The sequence below is a fragment of the Andrographis paniculata genome, unplaced genomic scaffold, assembly GCF_009805555.1.
Source record: "Andrographis paniculata isolate CXL003 unplaced genomic scaffold, ASM980555v1 Contig11END, whole genome shotgun sequence".
Classification (NCBI taxonomy): domain Eukaryota; kingdom Viridiplantae; phylum Streptophyta; class Magnoliopsida; order Lamiales; family Acanthaceae; genus Andrographis; species Andrographis paniculata.
The window spans coordinates 2,491,841-2,504,438 of NW_026137391.1; the positions used below are offsets into that span (position 1 = coordinate 2,491,841).

At 35.1% G+C, this 12,598-nt stretch overlaps 3 protein-coding genes across 4 annotated transcripts; 2 read left to right on the top strand and 1 right to left on the bottom strand.

The window, feature by feature from the left end:
- The first annotated feature begins 1,281 nt into the window (after positions 1-1,281).
- Positions 1,282-5,394, top strand: LOC127249735 (pentatricopeptide repeat-containing protein At1g01970). Of its 2 annotated transcripts, XM_051272693.1 has the most exons (5): positions 1,284-1,579; positions 1,660-1,882; positions 2,044-2,674; positions 3,662-4,417; positions 5,067-5,394. In XM_051272693.1, the coding sequence occupies exons 3-5, from the start codon at positions 2,213-2,215 to the stop codon at positions 5,070-5,072; spliced, it is 1,224 nt and encodes a 407-aa protein (XP_051128650.1). In that variant the 5' UTR covers positions 1,284-1,579; positions 1,660-1,882; positions 2,044-2,212; the 3' UTR covers positions 5,073-5,394. The 2 variants fall into 2 exon arrangements, with proteins under 2 accessions (XP_051128642.1, XP_051128650.1); XM_051272685.1 differs by lacking the exon at positions 5,067-5,394 and having other exon boundaries at positions 1,282-1,579; positions 3,662-4,757.
- LOC127249727 (pentatricopeptide repeat-containing protein At1g56690, mitochondrial-like) lies at positions 5,034-9,176 on the bottom strand. The gene is made up of 2 exons (XM_051272673.1): positions 6,590-9,176; positions 5,034-5,172 (listed from the first exon to the last, which is right to left on the bottom strand). Exon 1 carries the CDS (start codon positions 8,948-8,950, stop codon positions 6,821-6,823), a length of 2,130 nt encoding a protein of 709 aa, XP_051128630.1. The 5' UTR covers positions 8,951-9,176; the 3' UTR covers positions 5,034-5,172; positions 6,590-6,820.
- Positions 9,177-10,174: 998 nt separating this feature from the next.
- On the top strand, positions 10,175-10,557 carry LOC127248203 (thioredoxin-like 2-2, chloroplastic). The gene is made up of 2 exons (XM_051270418.1): positions 10,175-10,321; positions 10,384-10,557. Exons 1-2 carry the CDS (start codon positions 10,175-10,177, stop codon positions 10,555-10,557), a joined length of 321 nt encoding a protein of 106 aa, XP_051126375.1.
- The last annotated feature ends 2,041 nt before the right edge of the window (positions 10,558-12,598 follow it).

Consider the following 12,598-nt stretch of genomic DNA (forward strand, 5'->3'; position numbering starts at 1 on the left):
ACATCACATCATTATTTTTACACCAAAAAATAAGTGCAAAAATGTCATTACACTACTTTTAACTATTCACTATAATTAAAATATTATTATTGCTTAAACATCACGCCAAAAGTAAATGTATACTTTATATATGGATCGAAGAAGTATATTTTATATTTTTTACACAATTCTTCGTACCGTATAACCAAAATCAATTCATTTAAAAATGGTGGGTGAATTGATCCATTGCTTCTCTTCTTCAAGTCCCATTCATTCATTTTAATTCCACTTGTAGTTCATTAAGGTCTTCACTCATATACTATTGTCATTAGGTATAGGTTTATTAACTCAAATAACTTTATTCATATATCATTACAAATCAAGGACTGCTTCTCATCTCATCATTTACAATCTCTTTTACTTCTCTAAATTTTCACATGCATGTTTTTGACAATATGGATTTTTCTCATTAAGTCTATATGCTTTTAGTTCAAGGTTAATACTTTCATGAGTTCCTTTTTAATTTAGCTTTCAAAGCTAGCTAATATCACATTCTCTAGTATCATCCCATAAGTCATCTCCAACCCTCCACTCTATTTTTGCAGTTGCTACAGTAAAAAAATGCAGTTGATCTACAGTAATTTTACTCCCACCATAAACTTCAATTTTTATTTTAATATATTCCCTATATATTCCTCTTTTATATTATTTTATATAACTTTTCATATTTATAAATTAAATCATAACTTTAATTTAATTTACATTAAATCCATACACATATAATTTATATTACTTTTCAACAGTAAAATTATATATCAATTTAGAAAATAAAATTATACATTATTTTTTTAAAAAATAAAATTATATTACTTTCTAAAAACTAAAATTATATCACTTTTAAAAAATAAAATTATACATTATTTTTCAAAAAAATAAAATTATATACAACTTTTTAAAATATAAAATTATATATCATCTACTAAAAAATTAAAATTACACAATACACCCAAAAAATACTAAAAATATAAAAAACACCACAAAAATTCCACTAAAAAAATAGAGTGGAGTAACAGTATTACTCCATTTGTTTATATCTGCAAAAATGGGGGAAATTTGGGGTTGAATTGGAGCCAGCCCAAACACAAAATACTATTTTCCTTAGCGTCCTCCTCCTCTACATTGCCTACTAAACAAACACTATTTTAATTTTAATATTCCAAATTTAATATTATTTTGCCTCCTTAGCTCGGTAAAAATCCGTCCCCTCCCCTCCCTTCTGTTAAAATGGAAGCCACTGCCGCCACTCCATATTATCCTCTTCTTCCCTCTCTCTCTTCAATTTTCATTTCCTCTTTCCATTCCCTTTTCCTTCTTCTTCTTCTTGTCTTCCCTCGTCTTCTCCGGCGCTGGACATCAGTCCCGACCGACGCTACCGGGAATTTCCCTAGAGAAAGGAAATGTGAGCCGGTCGCCTTCATTTCACTCTTATTCTATCGCAACCTCCTCTTCACCGCGTCGCCCGCCGGAGAGTGCTCGTGTGTGCAAGGAAGCTGAGCCGGAGGCGGAGGCAGGAAGGGCTTATGCCACCGCATCTTCTCCGGTACACCTTCTCTTTCATTTAGGCGATTTTGGTATTTGATAATGGATGAAAATGTTAGGGTAACTGCATTGTATTTATAGGAGAAGGAGAAAGGTGTTGGGTGTTTGATAAATGTAGCATATGCCTGCGGCTTACAACATCAACTTAGATTTGAGAATCGAGCTTCGTCATCCATGGACTGGACGAATGGAATCTTATAGTATTTTCGAGTTTTCAAGTTGGTGAAAGCTTTCAGCATTCACCCGCAAGAGCAGTCATTCGAATTGAGATTGGAATTTGGACTGGGTGGTATCCGGAAATTTGGTAAGCATTATTGAATCTATCTGTAAATAATTTTAGGTTAAAAATCAGAAATTTTGGTTCATCTGTTGTTTGTGTGTGCTCCATATTTATTTGCAAGATTTCACAAGTTCATTTCTTTAACTTTAGCATTTGAATTCGTTGGTTGGTTACCACTATTGCAGGAAATTTTCTCCTTACTTTTTCTTCTTTGCCCCTGCTGTTTTTCTTCTTCACTTGCTGCTGTTTGCCCGAGTGGGAGCACAAATTGCTCGTATTTATGTTGTTTGTTGAAGAGTTTGGAAGTGATTGAATTAGTGGTGCTTGGAATTTCATATACAATTTGTTTGCTTGATGCTGCCTCCATTGGTATTTTCTTCAAATTCGGGGCATTTTGCTCCGAGTTTATTCCCCATAAATTGCCCTTCCTGTCGTCAAGACAAGAATCTTTCAAATGCCTTTGGTAGCAATTTTTGCGCAATCACGGCTTCCCATCCAAAGCGATCGAAGGCTCTTAGTGGTGGTGCGAGTAATGATGGGAAGGCTGGGAAGGTGGAAAATTCAAAATATAAGTGGGTTAAGACAGGACCTAATCTGATGATCGAGGAACATAAACTGACTATGTCGAATAAGATTCCGGAAAAGATGTCGAATCGTTGCAAAGCCTTGATGAAGCAGATAATTTGCTTTTCAAGTGAAAGTGGGAGTGTTGCACATATGTTGGGTGCTTGGGTGAAGAGCACTACTCCTCGAAGAGCAGATTGGCTTGCTGTTCTTAAAGAATTAGAGGCCATGAATCATCCATTGTACTTCCAGGTTTGGCCTTCCCTTCCCTTTCCTTCCTTTTGAACATTTGATTTTCAGTTACATTTTGCTTTTCTTGGCTATAGTACGATGCTTTTGTTGGAAAAATTGGAATAATGTAATAATGAAATATAAGAACTACAAAAACAATCAATTTTATAACAACTCTAAATACAATTTTTATCTTGTACTCCCTTCGTCCCAAAAGTATTGGTTGATTTGTGTTGGATACATGAATTAATGAATATTGATATTATATTTGTAGGGGTTAGAAAATATGGAATTAACTTTTTTGTGTTTGTGAATTTGTTTTAATTTAAGTGTAAAAATTAGTGGCATTGTGAAATAATAATGAGAAAAGAAGAGTAGTTTTTGTGGTGGGACATGGTAAAACATGACTATTGAATTGGGACGGTAGAGTAAAATAATTGATAAGACAAGTAATAAATCAATAGAAATACAAATAGAAGGGAATAAATATAGCCAAGTCGGGGAGCTAGCAGAGTGATCTACCATCGGCTGTGCTTGCCCATTAGATTGTCCACCAAGAGAAAATGATTGGAGATAAATATCTAATTTCGGGAGAGGAAAAGCTCTATTATGAGAAAAATCACTTCTGAAGGTCTAAGAGTAAGAGTTAGACTATTTATAAACTATTTCACTCAACCAAATAGAGAAAACTTCCTTAATTGTGAAAGAATCATAATTAATGAATCAAGCATAATTAAAAATCCGACCATTCTGTAAGTGCCTATATCTTAGATAGATTGATCTTAAAACGTAATGTATTTGGTTCTTGTTTAGTTCTTTCGATGGTGTAAATTAGCCTAGTTTGATTTGATATTCTCATTTTGTCTGTTCTAAGATGAGTTATGCGCTTTGATTTGAAAAACTTGGCACACAAACAGTGTGAAATGTACTTCTCAATGTTAATCTCACATGAGCATCACGAAAAATCGTCAGCCTGTGTATTTCCTGAAAGTGTATTTGAATCCACAGGTGGCCGAACATGCCTTCACAGAGGAATCATTTGAAGCCAACATCCGCGACTACACCAAGATAATTCATCAATATGCGAAGCAGAACATGTTACCTGAAGCTGAGAACACTCTAGCAACCTTGAAGAGCAGAGGGTTCCTCTGCGATCAAGTGACGCTAACAGCTCTAGTCCACATGTACAGCAAGTCCGGTAATCTCAAGCAGGCAGAAGACTCGTTTGAAGAGATGAGGTTACTCGGCGTGCCATTAGACAGAAGATCGTACGGCTCCATGATCATGGCCTACATTAGAGCCGGAATGCTACCCTGTGCAGAGACCTTACTGGCAGAAATGGAAGCTCAAGAAATTTACGCGGGCCGAGAAGTTTACAAGGCTCTCTTAAGAGCTCATTCAATAATTGGTAACAGTGAAGCTGCACAAAGGGTTTTCGATGCAATCCAAATGGCAGGCATTGTCCCCGATGCTAGGATATGTGGGCTTCTCATAAATGCCTACCTTGTCTCGGGTCAAACCCGTGAAGCGAGCATGGTGTTTAAAAATATGAGAACTGCTGGTGTTGAGCCAAATGACAAGTGTGTGGCGCTGGCTTTGGCTGCGTATGAAATGGAGAACAAACCGAAGGAGGCGTTGGATATGGTGACTGAGTTGGATAGAAATGACGTCGTGCTCGGAGAAGAAGCTTCGGAATTGCTTGTGAAGTGGTTTCAGAGGCTGGGGATTGTTGAAGAAGTCGAAACACTCGGCAAGACATCTAAGGTAATACATACATACTTGTAAGTACGATCTATTTCTAGTTTCTAAAGGGTGATGGAAAATGTTTTGAAATGTGAGTTTGGTTTTTTTAAACTTTTTAAATTGAATGCCTTTTTAAGTTGTATTTTATTTGATTTTTTATTTGACTTTGATGTATGTTTCTAGAGTAGTAGTGTTGGTTGCAATGAAGAATTGGACATTCTTAGACTTTAAATGACAACCATACTTCCGATAACTTTTAAGACTCTTGTGTACTTTTAGGGGGAGTTTACTTCGAAGGATTAGGTCGGATAATACTGTTTTATCTGACCTAATATCATATTTACTTTAATGTACTCGAGTCTGAGATAATGTTTTTTTATCCGACGTAATATCATATTTACTTTTTTTAGGGGGCGTTCAATATCATGTTTACTTTACAAGCTATTTTGATCTGAATTGAATAAATAGTGCTGGAGTTTGAAATGTATTTAGATAGAAATTTTAAGTAATGTTGATTGATGATGTAAAAATAAAATAGTGATTTCATATATTTAATTTGATTTTATAAATATATTAATACAAATATAATGAATATGAATAAAATTTTATATAATACAATATGGTTCTAGTCTAGTACCTTTGGAGTTAATTCAGTTTTGGACATTGACAGGACTAGAGCTAGTCTGCTTTTTTGGACTTGAGATTGCAGCTTACACCTCCAATCAATGGTTCTAGTGAGTCTTTCTGCCTCCTTCCACTCCATTGCTGTGCTGTGCCTGTAGATGGATAAAATTCTTCTTTCTTTCATGTTGTTCTGATCAAATTATGAGCATAAAACCGAAAAGGGGCAGTAAAGTAATATATAACCAACCACGCTTTCGGTTGGCCCCTAGGCCGGACTGTAGCTGATGCCGGGCTTGCTCACTATTTTTTTAACTTCTTACTAAATTTACATAATATTTTTAATTTATTATACTATCAAAATACTATTATTATTATTTTTTATTTTTCAGAGTACAAAGAAAGATGTATAAATATGAAGCTGCGCATTTTACTTTCCTTTCTCTGAATGATAATAATAATAATAAATGAATTATTCATATTTGAAAATTAAGACTAAATTGCACAAAATTTATCAGTAGTTTCACGAATTTGTGTCAAACTCTCTCTGCCTCTAATCCTCCTTGGTTGTCCTTATTTAATATTATTTGATCTAAATGGGTATAAGTTTTAAAATATTAATTTTTAAATTCCTAAAATTACAAATATATTTATTTTTCTTATATTTAATCTAAAAAAAACAGTAAAAATAACTCTTAACACCTAAAGAAATAACTATTTTTAATATATTTATTATTTTTTGAGACTAAATATAAGGAAAATCAATATATTTGTAATTTTAGAGGCTTATAAATTGATATTCTAAAATGTATTTGCGCATTTAGGTTAAATACCGTTAAATAAGAACCATCAAGAGGTTAGACGCATGAAAAAATTTGACACAGTTTTAGAAGTACAGGGGATTTGGCTCAATTTTATGAAACTATATAGTAAATTTTGTGCAATTTAACCAAAAATTAAAATGGCATGTTATGTCTGGATTGTGGAGTAGTAAAGCATAAGTACATGAGTTGAGCAGAAAGTGCATAACAGCAGCAGGTTAGGTTATAGGTTAGTTGGCTGAATGTCAGCTCATCTTGACCAGCGAGTGATGAGTACATTACATTACATGACATTGGCTGGTGCACTGGTAATGTGGTCATGGCCTGCTGAGCAACGTATCTATCTATCTATCTATCTATCTATCTGTAATATACTAGGATTAGCAAATCATGTCTATTGTAGGTGGGGAAAACAACAAGTAAGATGTACCTATACTAGCCAGTAAACACATGTACATGTATGCAGCAGCAACTATCAAACAGCCAAAGACAACTTTTTCTTTCTTGCAGTAACTATCTGAATTTGAACTATGCAGTATGCAGCAATCATTTCACAACATGATGAACATTTCTTGCACTAATGTAGTGATTGGTGTGGTTTTTAGTACCATAATCTTCAATCAAGTAAAATAAATATGCATTCATATTTAATCTTCCCTTTTTTACATTCATGCAAAACACAGTCAATTATCTAGGCAGGTTCCAAGCAAAGAATATTGGCAATGCTTCAAAGACCAAGTGATGAAATTACCCGGGGCGATCGAAATTTTACTCCATCTCTATAGAAAAGAGGGAGGAAAAGGAAAGCAGGCAAGCTGCAATCCCAGCTGAGGTCCTTGCAAGAAATCCAGCCATTCTCCAGGCATATATCCGACTAAAAACATAAGAGAATGTGTCATTTCCGATGCCCGAGAGAGATCCAAAGCAACTTCAACCAAGAAACCTTTAATTCACTCCAGTAGAGTTGTTTCAGGAAGTGCAGTCACCAATAATCCTTGCAAGAACATGTACCATCCCTAAAATGATGAAATCTATTCGCATCCCTAACAATGATTTCACGTCCGGTGACTTTTGCAATTAACTTAATGCTCGTATGGCAGTCCCCACAAACCCTCAGGTTTTTCATCACTCGAATAGGCACCCCTTTGGGAATCTTCACAAGTCCAAACACTACAGCCAACTTCTCACTATGAAGTCTTAAGCTCTGTGCCTTCTCTTCATCATCGACATCATGAAGAGCAAAGGCACCATCGGGGTTATACCCAGTCTCTCTCAACATCGCACCTAACTTCTCCCACATCTTAATGATCTCCATATGTTCGATATGTAACTTAGTCTCTCCACCAGAAAATACATGTACTTCCTTATCCACTTCAATCCAGCTATACCCGGGCAACTTTCTTACCTTCCAAGACCTCATGTTTTCCCTCAACTTTGCGACATCCCCCCACCTGCCTTTTGAAGCATAAATATTTGATAATAGGACATGAGGACCAGCATTCTTTGGCTCAAGCTCAAGAAGTTTCTTAGCAGCAACTTCAGCCAGATCAGCATTCATGTGGTTCCTGCAAGCGCCCATCAGAGAACCCCAAACAACAGCATCGGGCTCTACCAGCATCCCGTTGATCAAATCCATAGCCTCATTCAATTGGCCAGCTCGCCCGAGCAGGTCAACCATGCAAGCATAATGCTCGGTGGTTGGCTCAACGCTATATTTTGACTTCATGGCCTCGAATATCTCTTTCCCTTCTTTAACTTTTCCCCTGTAGCTGCAAGCAGAGAGAATTCCGATAAATGTTATTTCATCTGCTTGGATGCCTGATAAAGCCATTTCCCTGAATGAATCAAGAGCTTCGTCTCCCAAACCGTGCTGGGCATAACCTGTGATCATAGCATTCCACATTACTACATCCCTGTCGGAGAATCTATCGAAAAGCATTTTGGCATTGACCATATCACCACATTTCATGTACATGGTAATCAAGACAGATGACAGATATACATCATTGTCTAACTTCGATCTTAACACTTGAGCATGAATCTGTCTGCCATGATCTAAAATGGCGAGACTGGCACAAACTGAAAGAATGCTGATTAACGACGGGAAATGAGGCCTAACTCCCTTCTCCTGCATCAAGCGAAACACATCGAGTGCTTTCAATTCAAACCCTCTCCGCTCATAAATCTTAATCATGGCATTCCATGTCCCTTCATCTTTTTCCCTCATCAAATCAAAAACTCTCCGCGCTTTAGCCACCTCTCCACACTCCCCCAATGCCGTAATCATAGCATTGCAGGCAACAACTGGTTTGGTTGGCATCGTGTTGAAAAGCTCCAAGGCATCCTCAATCCTCCCGCATTGAGTGTAGCCCATGAGCATCGCTGTCCATGTAACCTCGTTTCGTCCAGGCATGACCTCAAATAGTTTCCTAGCAACATCTACCTTTCCATTTTGCACATATCCTGAGATCATTGTAGTCCAGGAAACCACATTTTTCCGCGGCATGTCATCGAAAATCCGTCGAGCCTCATCCAAATGACCCTGGGAGCACAGCCCACCTATCATACTAGTTCTAGCTACAATATCCTTAACTGGCATCAAATTGTAAAGACTCCTTGCCTCATTGATTCGACCTTGACGAATCAGTCCCTCCAACATAACTGTCCATGATACAACATTCCTCTCCGGCATATTCCAAAATAATGCCTCCGCCTCGGAAATCATCCCCTCCATCACGTAACCTTTAACCATGGCAGTCCAGGATATGACATTCCTTTCAGGCATTACGTCGAACACTTGTCTAGCTTTCATCACCATTCCGTTCTTTATGTAACCAGAAATTAGCCCGTTCCAAGAAACAGTATTTCTCTGCGGCATTTCTTCGAACAGACGTTGAGCTTCCTCGGGCTGGGTGTTCTGAAAGTAGCCAGAGATAATAGAGTTCCATGTAGCGATGGTTTTTTCGGGAATTTGATCGAACAGTTTTCGTGCAGTGTGGATTTCTCCCAGGCGAACGTAATACGCAATTTGAGAGGAAGCCGGGATTGCAGCGGTCAAACAGTATCTTCGACATTGGATAAACAATTGATGCAATGGCCGAAATTTGGTCATATGTTGGACTGCGATAAAACAGGAAGACAGTAATCGAGTGGAGACAGCAAGCAAGCGTGACGAGAGTCAGATACAAAGAGGTAGATGAAGACGAATACGATTGAATACAATCAGCCCGGTTAGAGGAAGACGAAGCCTGCAACTGCAAGCGCAGACGGTGAGAAGGAAAACCGGCGACGACGAAGAAACACGGCGCGGCCACTGGACGAGTTAGATGAGGGGTTCTTTTTTTTTTCTTAAGAAAAAAAAATCAAATTGTGGATTTACCCAATCAAGTTTTCCCATAAATTTAGAGTGAATTTACATTATTCATTTTTTTTTTAAAAGAAAAATAAAAAATCAAATGCCTATTTTTTATTTTTTATTTTTTTTTATGATTAATCTAATAAAATGAAAGAAAATCAAATCTGGATGGCTATAATCTAATACCAAATTTCTTGCTATTATATCATAAATTTTTTGCATTTCTTTTTTTTTTTTAAAAAAAATTTCATATTGCATTTTTTTTACCTTTTTACTGTTTTAAATATAATTTGAAAAAATAAAAATAAAAGCAAATTTATGAAAAACAATTACCAAACACTACATCCTATATAATTATGTCAAAAATAAATCAATCATTTTTATTGGGAGTCTACCACATTTTGTAAAAAAAAAAAAAAAAAAAAAAAAAAAAAAAAAAAAAGAAGAGGGGAAAAGAAAAAAGTAAACACAGTTTTGAGTTTGTCTGTTTATTTAATTTATTTTTATCTAATTTGTATTATTTTTATTTTGTGCATCATTTTCTTCTATTCTTTGTGTTTGGATACTAATTCAAGTCTTAGAAAAATTAGAACACATAATCCACACTTATACGCCCCTCTACCTGGTACGAGACGTCCAAAACTAAATTCGTGCGAACTCGGCTCAAAATGGAGAATATTCTATTAATGTTGACCCAAATTTGGCCTAAAATTTTAGATCCAAACACGACACAAATTCTTTCAGGTCGAGTTAGATTAGCCATATGACGGTGTTGTATTGGCCTACTCCCGCAAGAGCACTGCAGACGTAAGATTCTCTCATCTATCTTCTCGGTTTAGTAGATCCTACTCCCGCGAGCAGTGCTCCCAGCGAGCAGTGCTCCTGCGGGAGTAGGCCAATTCTAATATTTTATGATATTTTCGTAAACAAAATATATCGAAATTCTTGATCTATCAACAGCACCTGTGTTGGATTGTTCAGATGAATGCAGCTGTGGCCGAAGCAGAGGAGCCCAAGTGGTGGCAAAGAGACACGAGCCCGAACATGATCGATGTCCACTCGACTCAAGATCGACGCCCTGAGTCGAGCCGAGGACAGGCTAGTCATCGTAGAGTTCTACACAACATGGTGCGCTTCATGCCGCGCATTATTTCCCAAGGTGATCAATTCTGCTTCTCTTGTATATATAGTGTCTGAATTTCCTTGTTAGGACAACATTAGTACATTACGATACTCTTATCCGAGGTTGCCTAAATCAGCTCTGCAAGACAGCCGAAGAACATCCAGAAATTGTGTTCTTGAAAGTGGACTACGACGAAAACAAGCCTATGCGCAAGAGATTGAATGTTAAGGTTCTACCTTAATTCTTGCTCCCTCGCAAAAAGTAAGTGAAATTAGACTATGCTTCGATGAGATCACAACCCTAAATAATAATATAGTTTTTAACTAATATAATTTTGGTATTTTTATTTACTAATATTGAATATATTTTTATTATCTACAAGTGTATTTCATAAATTTATATAAATTATATAAATTAATAATAATAAAAAAAAAATTTACAATCCAATCAAATCTATGAAAATTCATTTAAATCAATAACTAAAATTCAACAAACTTTCTGTATGTACCATAAATCCACATAAATTTAGAGTACATACAGAAATACACCTTTTAATCTTATTAATCTCTGCAACTAAAATATCACTATATTAAAATTTTAAATTCCTGAACTACACTTATTAATGTCAACCACACAATTAAAATTCAGGAATAGTCTACGAAATTTCAATATGTTGTTGAATCTTAAAAAAGAACGGATTAGCAAGACACTAGTAACCATATGTATCCGAAAAAAATTATTGGATACAAAATTTTTTTTAACTAATATCATAACAAATTTATCTAAACTTTATGATCAGATAAGATATGTTTCTTAAACATCCCGTCAAAAACAAATTATATATATATCCTACGTTTACCTCATTGAAAACTCTTACAAAACTTTCGTCAAGAAAAACGAAAAGCATAACAAAGTACAACCATGGAAATTAACAACGATCAAGAGATGTCGAGAGCTTCGAATCATTTCGTGTATATGATGGGCAGAAGATATGAATTATATGATTCGGACAGGATTTGTGATAGAATAGTACGAAAAATAATACTCATGAACAACAGCGAAGGAGATTCAGTTCTTACAAGAGTAGGTTTAGTTATCGCCACTCATTTTGCGATCGACCAGGAGATCGTGTATCTGAGACACAGTTGAGGTGGATTTAGCGCTGATTGGACGCTGGAAAATGAACATGACCTGTTCTCTGCGATAATTTGTCTCATAAGGGCAGCTGATAGAGAATTTAATGTATGAGCTGAATTTTATTGTCGTAGAAGATCCTCGTCAGCATAATGATGGTTTGTCCGATGAAATTATTGATGGATATTTAAAGGAAAGGAATTTTAGCGGCGCGGCGGCGCTGGATGAAGAAGCGCAGTTGTGCATTGTGTGTCAAGACGATTTTTGGGAAGGCTTAATATGGACATGTGTATCATATTGATTGCATAAAGAACTGGCTTCGACTCAACAATACTTGCCCGCTCTGCAGAGCTATCTCTGTGAATTCGTAAATATTAGTAAAATAATTGGTTTGTTCATTTTGTATATATATATATATATATTAATGTAACTTGTCTCTATCTCTTTTTGAGTTCTATAAAATATTCTCACAAAAATGGGATTTTTTTTTTTTTATGTTAAACGTAAAAAAGTTGTGTTGATAATATAAAAAATATTTTTTTTCTCTCATGTAAATTTATGTCCATTTAACATGGCACAATTTTTTAAAAAATGGGTAAAAATGGAATTTTATTTTATAGTAAAAAAAAGGGTATTCTTTTACTAAAAGATGAATACATGAATAATTAAAAATGACAAAAAATTTAAATGACAGAGAAAACAATATTTTATATTAAATTATTATTTTCTTAAATAGATAAAATATATTTTCTCCGTTCCATAACTATAATTCGTTTATTTTTTCATGTAGATTTAGAAATATTAATATTATATTGGAATATAGTAGGAATAAAGTATAAATAACTAAAATAACTTTTGTGCGATATAAAGATAATAAAATTTGTGTAATATATTATAAATTGTGAGTGTATTTATAATATTAGTCGGATAGTATAATTATTTAAAAAAAATAAAAATTAACCGGCACAGTTGGTATACTTTAATGAAGTTAAAAATTCGAAAAATTAATTGCCTGAATTCCAACTTATTCCTTTGAGCCTTTGCCTATTCTTGGACAATAGACAATTCCCAAGCTCAAGGATATTACAAATTTTGCCAACATTTATTGTTGAACAAAAATTGATTTTTTTAGATTGAAGGATTGGATT